Consider the following 10,488-nt stretch of genomic DNA (forward strand, 5'->3'; position numbering starts at 1 on the left):
ACAAACAAAAACCCCAGCTAAACTTTGACTCCCAGTTCTATTAATAGCTGTATGAACTTGGAAAAGATACCTAAACTTTTTGAACCTCATTTTCCTTATCTATAAAGTAAGTCATGATCAGGATGAAAAGAGCTAATAAACATGTGAACATAAACACATTATGTACACATTTTAGCTTTAATGTACTTTACCAATACAAGGGAGTTTGGGACAGTGGAAAGAGCTCTGGGTCCAGAACTAAGGGTGCACTTACTAGCTGTGTAATTTTGGCTCAATTAGTTAATATCTCTGAGCCTGTTTTCTTATCCTTAAAAAGGGGAAATAATAGTATCGCCTTGCAGTGCTGTTGTGAAAATTACAGGAAGTAATGTATATGGAGACTCTAAGCCAGTAGCTGGTACTCTCAAAATGATAAATACTAGTATTCTTGTGGTTGTTACTGCTATTCCTACAAGAAGGTTCTATCCACTAATGTCAACCTACACTGGCTATACCGAATGTGTTTTTCCAACTCAATTGACCCCTGATGCCTTGGGCTTTTATATCTTTGCCATAGCCACTGTAGTGAAGGACTCTCTGTGGGTCCTTGCATTTCTTTTACCCTAGATGAATGCCCAAGATCTCTGGTCCCTCTTACCTTTCCAGATTTGTAGTTTCCCTAGTGGTTGCTGAAGGGACCACTAGCTGGGTGTTTAGGGAAATAGCCTTCTAGTGGAACAAACTTCGATTAGTGAAAAGTAGAAGGCAGGATGGAACTAGCAGATGAATTTCTTCTCCATTTTTCCCCCCTACTAGAGACTGTTGCGAGTCATGGTTTTTCCATGTAATCTGTCCAGGCATACCCTGAATGGTCAAATTACAACTCTAATCAGGCAATTGCTTATTCTAGAAGAGTAACCAGCACGGTCAGTGCATTATTGTCCATGCTCTTCCCACGCTCCTCTGACTCAGTCTTTCCTTTCACTCTTGCTGCCCTGGGACTGCACCAGCCAAGAAAGTCTTGCTTCAGAATCGTCTTTCCTAGGGAACTCAGACGAACACACTAACTACGGGCAGTGACTTGAGACAGATGCTGAGTCCCTACCTTTTAGGAGCTTTCGATTTAGGCCAAGAGACAGACACATAAAGCATGAACCACAGTACAAAGCTATGCCCGATGACAACACATAGCCTCATCTTTGAGATCCTCCCAAACTTGGGGTGTTGTCTCTATTTCTGGTTATTATTTTTTGGTGCCAATTGAAACATCTTGGTTTCTTTGCTTGAATTTTTGCTTGAATTTGCTTATAACATTGCCCTTAGTCCTCTGAGATCTATTCAAGCTCCTCACCTTATGCAGAAGCCAGCATTTTCCCTGGGATTTCAATAACAGATTTTGAATGTGTTCCTGTTGCTGGAGGCATTTTGCTTTGGAAAATATAGCATTCACGTTAAGTTTTTCTTTAATAATAGCATTTTATCATAGTTCTCTTTTCCTAAAATCAAATTACTGTCAGAGTTTTATTTTTGCCTTCCCTCTCCAGTCAGATAATTGAATGTAATGATGTTGTTTACCCATAGATACTGTCTAGACTAATTTTTTGCCTGCTTTTTTGAAATTAATTTATCAGACTCTGCAGCCCAGCTAGCTACCTACATGGTACTATAATGGGTGTTCATGTCTTAGGTTTTAATATTTCTGAACATTATTGTCCTTAAGCGAGGACAAAAATGTGAGTGAATTTGAAAAGTGCCAGAAATTTGCTTGAGTTGACTAAAGGTAGACGACAAAACCTGCTATGGGGCAATCTCTTTGTTTTGGGGGCATTACGTTAGTGAGTTGTTTTGTTCTTGTGGCTCTAAATTAAGTGTATGTGTTAAATATTGCCACTTAACAAATTATCCCAAACTTGAAACAATACTGCTGATTTTTATTTCATAATATTTTTGAGGTTCAGGAAGTCAGGAGCAACTTGGTTGAGTGGTTCTGCCTCAGAGTCTCTTGGAAGTTTTCAGTTAAGATGTTGGCCACGGTTGCTGTCCTCAGAAGGCTTGACTGGAGCTGGAAGATTCACGTCCAAGGCGGCTCGCGCAGACGGCTGGCAAGTCAATGCTGGCTGTTGGCAGGAGACCTGAGTTCCTCACCACTTGCCTCTTTCCATGGGGCTGCTTTCATATCATCATGACTGTGTGGCTGGTTTCCACAGAGTGAGTAATCCAAGAGAAAACATGGAAGTAGCACTGTTTTTTTCTTTTCCTTTTTAAAAAAATTTTTTTTTTATGGGAGAGCCTTGAAAGTCTCACACTGTCACTTGTACTGTATTCTACTGGTGACTCAGACCAACCCTAATATACTGTGGGAGGGGACGACTCAGAGCATGCACACCAGAAGAGAACAAGTAAGGAGCCATTCTGGAGACTGACTGCCACATTAAGTAGTACTGTTTATTTTTCCTGAAAGCCTTTTAACTGTGGAGTAGCCCAAATGAAAATATGTCAGACTCGCTTTAATCATAATATTCTAAAATGCTGACTTGATTGGGGATCAGCACGCAACTCTGCAAAGATTAGTTTTTTTAAGATTTTATGTATTCATTTTGACAGAGAGAGAGAGCAGGAGCACAAGCAGGGGGAGGGACAAAGGGAGAGGGAGAAGCAGCCTTCCGGCAGAGCAGGGAGCCAACTGTGGGGCTAGATCCCAGGACCCTGAGATCCTGACCTGAGCCAAAGGCAGGTGCTTAACCTACTGAACCACAGCCCTTGCAAAGGCACCCCCTGTAAAGATTAATTTGATGTCAAATGATTTTTCTGCTTTCTCTGCAGAAACCACAACATGAAGACCAAAAATAAATAAATAAATAAATAAATAAATAAATAAATAAAAGAGCTGTTCATTGGAAAGCCTTATAAATGTAGGGTAAAACCTTACGTTCTCTCCAGTTAAAACCTAGTAACTCCATGTTTCCAGGACTCACCCTTCTGGCAAAGTTCCCCATGGAAATGTCTGTGATTCTCCCCAGGAGGCCCAGCTTCACACAAGCCCACAAGCCAGCCCGATGGGAGTAAACTTCACAGGACCCTGCTTTGTTCTCCGTCCTCCCCACCAGCTTCTCGGAGGCCCTCTCTGCAGCCTCCACTTGGGGATTGTGGTCCCAGGTCTGCCTCTCGCGTTCCACTGAATTGCCAGGACCCTGTAGCTGCACAGCTTGTCCCTCTGACCAGCACGGAGTCTTTCATGAAAACAGGTTCTCTTTGCTTCAGAGTAACTCGCCCCCAAGAACACACAAGGACATGCAGCAGTTTTCTTTCTCAGCGCTCTGCGTCTTGAATATAACTAACCTTCCACCTACTTCCGCCCGTGATTTACATAGTCTGCTGGGTTCTCCCTATCCTGCCAAATGTCTTCCCCAAAATCAGCTGTCAGAGCTAAGCAAATCTGTCAACACTTGATGTGCAGCATAGCACAAGGCAGTGATAAAAACTGACCCCAAGTATTAAAAATTTAAGCTGTCTTCTTCTAGCTCAGCTTTAAACAAGGGCTAACCATCCATCCCCAGGTTGTTTTGACTTTTACTAGATCCTCTGCACTTTGAGCATCCTTGTGATGTTCCACACAGGGCACCATTTACAGCAGGCGCTTGCATATTGTCTAGACATTTTATGTGTAAGTGCTAAATTAAACGAGCTTCGTGTCTTGGTTTTGTCACATATCCTGGGCCGGGGCCCTGGGAATCCCACCTGTCTTCTGGGAATTCTGCTTCCTAGGTACCTTCCACTTCCACCTGTTCCTTCTTATTTCCATCACCACTGATTCTTCATGTATTTCATGGATTGCTCAAATCAATATACAAACTTGTCATCCCCTGTTTTAATTCACCCTCATCTCTGCTGCTGGGATAACCCCTCTCCTGCCTCAAGTCTCTTCATGGGCCTCCCCACAGGTTCTGGAATCAAATTCAAGTTATAAGACACCCCACAGATGGCTGCCTGCCTCTCTGACCTGGTTTCCACCATCCCTCCTCCTCCTGTGCTTGTTGGCAGCCGTTCAAGTTGCAATTATCTTAAATTTATACTGTTTAATGCCCTATGCTTTTGCAAACATTATCCCTCTGCCTTATGTGCATTTCCTACTCATACTTCAAGACCTAGGGCAGGTGTCGTCTCCTGTAAGACCCCTTTCTATTCTGGGTTAGATGCCCTTCCCATGTGCCGCGTGGGTCTTCTACCTGTCTTTCTCCACGTGAGATGTAGCAGGCATTGTGCTTTAAGTTACAGGTTCTAGAGCCAGAGTAAATGGGTTTTATTACTAGCTCTGTGACCTCTGACAAGTTTCTTAGCCCATTTAATGCCTCAGTTTTCCTAACTATAAAATGTTAATGGTGCCTCATGTGGTTATCTTGGGCTTTATGTATTGAAGAGGCATATATGGAATACTTAAAATAATGCCTAGCTCAGAGCCTAGACTTAATGCTGTCAGCTGCTCCCAATAATTTATTTTAGTTTCAGTTTGTTGTTCCATACAATTCCAAGCTTTTAAAGGCTTGGACCTTGTCTCTGTTTTCTCAGCATCTATTGTGAAGAAGGCGTTTCTGCGAACATATAAGTGAACTCTAAGTGCCATATGCAAGGTATTATACTTAATGGTACTTTTCTATTTGCAGTAATTTCCAACATATTTAGTTCATACAGGAACAAGCTAGCAGTGTGCCCGGCAAGACTTTATAATTATAATTATAGTGACAGCATACGTTTATATGAGATTACATTATTCAGTTCCAAGACAAGGTTTCTGAGACAAACTCAGAAATAAGTTTAGATATCTTATCTAATGATAAGGACATCTAAGAATAACCTAAAAAGATAATTTAGGTTTGCTAGAATTTTATTGTTTGGATGATTTGTATTATAAAACCGGTACTATTCTTTCCTGGTTGTGTAAGCCATCTTTTATGATACTGTGTAGATCACTAGCTTCAAATTACCATAGAACTGGTATGTTGGTATGCTGGCCTAGTTGGAAATTCTCTTTTCTGTTTTCTTTCAATCTCTTACTATTTTTGTATTTTAAGTAGTATTTCAAAATCCATCAGGAGTCCGAGAGACTAGCAAACTAGTAAGCTCTGGCCATCTGCGTTATCCATCTCTGAGAAAGGGTTGCTAAATAGCATGAGATTTCATTTCACAAAAATGTCTTCTAGTAAATACATGAGACATTCATCATCCTCCATTTATAGATTATTACGTTTTTATTTAATAAGTGTAGAATCATTTTGAGACAAACCACATCGTTTAGCCATCAGTAATCTTCTGGATGTCTACGTTAGAATTAGATTTGACTATGAATGATAGAAACCCAAAATAATATGGGCTGAAACAAGTTAGAAATTTATTTCTCTCTCATGTAAACACAGGCAGTCCTGGGCTGCACGGCAGCTCAGTCATCACAGGCCCAAGCTCTTTTACTTTGCTGCTCTATCATCCTCAATATACAGGTTTTAACTCCTAGTTGAAGGTGGCTACACCAGCTCCAACTTTCACAGCCTCAGTCCAATTAGCAGAAGAAGAAAAGGGAAAAGAGAACTCTGCTGGTATTTAAGGAAACTTTTCAGAAGTTGTAAATACCTTCCCATTCATCTGCACTTGGTCTCATGGACACAACTAGTCAAAGGAAGAGTTAGAAATGAAGCCTTTGTCCTAGGAGCCATGAGCTCAAATAAAAATTGGGGTCTTATTTCTGAGAAGGAGGATACTGGGGGACTACTAACAGTGTGTACTACTTTATGTCTTCCTGTCATTTAAATGTCTCAGGTAACTAGGTCCAAGACTAAAAAAAGGGTGAAATGGTCCTATTAATGTCAAAATTATGCACTGAAATATTTTTGACCCTTTCTTAATGTGTTAGCTAGTGTGAGACTATTTTCAAATTTTAGAAGCTATGTTGAATTTATGAATTGACTCCAAAATTAAAAATCTATATATATGTAAATGTTGCAAATAATTTCTCATGAAGGAGCAATAAAAATATTAAGTGGCATATAACACAAAATGAAAAATGAAAAAGACAAAGATTTCATAAAACTTCTGTATATCAAAGGATACTATCAACAGAGTGAAGAGACAACCCATGGAATGGGAGAAAAATATTTACAAATCCTATATCTAGGAAAGGATTAATATCCAGAATATAGAAAGAACTCCTTCAACTCAACAACAACAAAAGTTGATTTAAATATGGGCAAAAGACATTTATATAAAGAAAAAGTACAGGACACCTGGGTGGCTCAGGTGGTTAAGCCTCTGCCTTTGGCTCAGGTCATGATCTCAGGGTCCTGGGATGGAGCCCTATGCTGGGCCCCTGCTAAGTGGGGATCCTGCTTCTCCTTCTCCCTCTGCCCCTCTCCCCACTGTATGTGCATGTGCTCTCTAATAAATAAAACCTTAAAAAAAAAAAAAGTAGAAGTACAAATGACCAGTAAGCACATGAAGATATGTTCAACATCACTCATCATTAAGGAAATGAAAATCAAAAACATTTTATAACCATTAGGATGACTATAATACACAATACATATATAAAACAGTAAACAGAAAATAACAAGTGTTGGTGAGGTTGTGGAATGTTGGAGCTCTTGTGTGTTGCTGGTGAGACTATAAAATGAAGCAGTCATTATAGGAAAATGGTATGGTAGCTTCTCAAAAAAGTTAAAAATAGAATTACCACATGATCTAGCAATTCCACATCTGAGTTATATACCTGAAACTCTGGGGATATACCTGAAAGAACTGAAAGCAGGGACTCGAAGAGACATGTGTACACCTATGTTCATAGTGGCATTATTTTCAGAAGCTAAAAGGCAGATGCAACCCAAGTGATTACCAAAGGATGACTAGATAAACAAAATGTGATAAACACATACATTGGAATATTATTCAGCCGTAAAAGAAAGGCAATCCTGACTTGTGTTACAACCTTGAAGATACTGTGCTAAGTGAAAGAAGCCAGTCACAAAAGGAGAGATACTGTTGAATTCCACTTAGACTAAGTTTCTAGAGTAATTAAATTCTTGGAGAGAGATAGCAGAATGGTACTTGCAAGGGACAGGGGAAGGGGTGTATGTGGAGTTATTGTTTAATGTTTATAAAGTTTCAGTTTGGGAAGATGAAGATGTACTAGAGATGCCTGGTGGTGCTGGCCACCTGATAATGTAAACGGACTTACTGTGACCATGTACTTAAAAGTAGCTAAAATGGCAAGTTTTACATCATATAGATTTGACCACAATAAAGAAATGGTTAAAACTTTTTGAAAATGCGGGTAGTTTTACATGCACACATTTATATAATCAGACTCAAAACCGATGCCAGAGAGTTTTTACCAAGAATCTTGATCCTCTTTTGAAATTCTATTGAAACATTTCAAAAACCGAAGTAGAGAGAATAACATATAAAGAAACTTCTAGTTTCCTTAATCCATCTGTAACACCTCAATTTATATTAAGACTGTTTTTGTGAATGGTTAGTCTGGTGCCCCAATTGTTGAGTACATTTGTAGGTACTACCCATTCTGCCATGATTCGAAAAGCCAACTATGAACTTTTCACCTTTGTAAGCTTTTTATACAGAACATGTGTGTCCCAAGAAAAGCTTTAGAAAACTTGCTTCGTCACAAACTCTGCAAAAGAAGCAGCACTGGACAGACCACAGGTGGAAACTTATTCTGTAAAGAGCCAGACAATAAATATTTAAGGCTTTGTGGGTCACATTAGGCTTGTTGAATATTCTTGTTTTTTTCTTTTAAAATACCCCTATAAAAATTTAAAAACCTATTGGCTTGTGGGACCATTCAAAAAAGAGCTGTTTTCAAATTTGACCCAATGGCTGTAATTCATTGAACCCTAGTAGACCTTCGAGGTCCTTTTTGGGCCAACCCACGGCAGCGTGGTGGGTAACTATATAATCATGGTCAGTTGATCTTTAGCATGGAGGGCAACCTCTGTCTGGGCCCAACTTAAATAAGGTAGTTTCAAGTCTGACTATATCAATGCCTATATATAAAATACCCACTTAAAATTTTTTATTTTTTATTGCGGTAAAATCTTACTGTGGTATTCCTGGAAGTGGAATCTAATGGACTCATCGGCAACTCTGAGAAGGAAGCATTTAGAAGGGAGCAACCCAGGAGAAACAGAGTGGGTCCTAAGAGTGAGACACCTAGAATAGTTTCAGTTCCCATCCTAGTATTTACATTCAAGAAATTCCCTTTTCTTGAAGAAATATAAGTTGTATGTCCCTTGTAACCAAAAGAATCCAAAGTGCGCTCATTGACTTTAAATGTCAGTTGGCACATACACTTTAGCCCAGTAATATCTACTAAGTCGAGTAATGACCCAGCAATTCCACAGTTAGGTCTTTTACCTAGAGAAATGCTTGTGCATTTGTACCAGAGGATACATATCCAACAATGCTCACAAGAGACAATACATGCCCACAGTGGATGCTGTTAACCTGGTCAGATCTCAGCTCCGCCACTGACACAGGTGTGTGAGAACAGACAAGTTGCTTATTTCTCTGTGCCTCATTTTCCTCATCTGTAGGAGGGGAGAATTATTAAATTATCACAAGGCCGTAGGGATTCAATAAGTTAATTTATGTAAAATGCTGGGCTTACAGTAAATGCTCTATTTGTCTTAGCTGTTGTTGGAACTCATCATTATAGCAGCATTGTAGTAATAGAAAAAACTGAAAGCAACACGTCCATCAAGAGAGGTGGAAAAACAAACAGGTATATCCATACTAGGAATATGATACAGCCCATGAGTGAAAAGAATGAACTAGAGCTATATATATCAATGGGTATAGATCTTAGAAACAGTAAGAGAAAAAGGCAGGCACAGAAAAACACAGATAGTATTCCACCGTGTTATTAAATAAGCAAAATTCAACTTACTATGTAGAGACACTCACAAACAATACATACATAGAGAAGCAAGGGATTGGGAAAGAAACGAAACTTAGGGTAGTGGATAGGGAAATGGGACTGGGAAACACCTCCAGTGTTTTACCAAAAATAAAAAAGTAACATTTGTTTAAAAAAAAAAAAGTTTATAAATTGAGAGTAGTAGGTTCCTGGGTGTTGGTCCTATTATGTTACAAATGTAGAACAGTAAATCCCAGTGAACCAAACCTAACTGTGAAGATCAATGATATATAAAGATAAAATTTACATGGCTATGGACTGAACTTGTTGAAAATCAGGAAATAAGTAGAACAAAGGAAATCATTAACATGCTGTATAGAGACTCGTTAAGGAACTAAATTGGTTGAACAGAGTTTGCTCTAGAAAGTACTTTCTTGATAAAAATTTATCCGTGCTGTTATACTCCTGATTAAATGTTTGTCTTCCTAAATTCAAAGTCAGTGTGACTTGGGGGTCAGAATAGCTAGCTTCAAGCATCCTGTATGCAGTTAATGATATCTTACCAATAAAATAAACCTTGAATTTATATAATGAGATTTACATGCTTAAAGGAAAAACAAGAGTTCTAGGTGGGACACTGGCAGGGAGCAGGGGTCAGGAAAACCCAACTAGCCAGAGCATTAAAAGGTAAAATAGCAAGAGAGTAATTCTTCTCTAGAAATAAGAGGGGGAGGGGAAAATACCAGGAAACACCGCTATGTTATAAAAAAGAAGAGGGAATTCCAGTGTGAAGTGATCGTTTGGGTAGTAAGCTTGATTTACTTTCCCCAAGATTTAATTACGCTGGTACGTGGAGTTTAGGAGCGGACATATCTTTGGACAGCTTCATTTCCAAAAGCCACTGCATACTTAGCTAGTTTCCCAGGCAAGAGCAGGTACACTGCCTTCTGGATATCTTCAGGGGTGAGGGTACAGCGATTTCTGAAACACATCAGGCTGCAGGCTTCCATAGAAATGCGCTCAAAGATGTCATTGATCAGGGTGTTCATGATGTCCAAGGTGCGAGATGATATGCTCCTCTGGGGAACCACTTCTTTTAGGACCCTGTTAACGTAGAGTGAATAATTTCTATGGCCAAAATCAGTGCTGGAATGTGATCTCTTTTTGGAGATTGGGCTTCGATGTCCTCTGGAGCACTTGTTCTTTTTGGTGTTGGATCTGGCCATGGTAGATGTTGTTCTCCTTGGCAGAGTGGAGAGGAGAAGGGCCTAAAGGTGGGGGGAGGGGAGCGCTCATATTTATATTGGCATGCGACAATCAGCTTTTGGGGCTTCTGTTTGATTGGAGGTTACTCTTCCTATGTCACAATCACCTAGCAACAGCAATGATTTGTTGTTAAGGGAAAAAATCTTGTTCTTGGCCAACCTAAAGCTTTTCTAAGAGGATAGAGTGTTGTAGAAGGATTGAGCTTGGCTTCAGGGCAGAAGAAAGTGTTCATTTCTCCTACTTTATTTCTTGGCAGGTTGGAAGCATAACATACAATATTTTCAGAATTGGACAAATCTCATCAAACTGGGGAGCTGGTAGCATTA

General features: G+C 39.6%; 1 protein-coding gene across 1 annotated transcript; it reads right to left on the reverse strand.

The window, feature by feature from the left end:
- Window positions 1-9,664: 9,664 nt before the first annotated feature.
- LOC309860894 (histone H2B subacrosomal variant-like) lies at window positions 9,665-10,205 on the reverse strand. Its single transcript, XM_082723320.1, has one exon. It carries the CDS (start codon window positions 10,120-10,122, stop codon window positions 9,754-9,756), a length of 369 nt encoding a protein of 122 aa, XP_082579446.1. The 5' UTR covers window positions 10,123-10,205; the 3' UTR covers window positions 9,665-9,753.
- Window positions 10,206-10,488: the final 283 nt, after the last annotated feature.

The sequence above is a fragment of the Mustela nivalis genome, assembly GCF_964662115.1.
Source record: "Mustela nivalis genome assembly, chromosome: 3".
NCBI classification, from domain to species: domain Eukaryota; kingdom Metazoa; phylum Chordata; class Mammalia; order Carnivora; family Mustelidae; genus Mustela; species Mustela nivalis.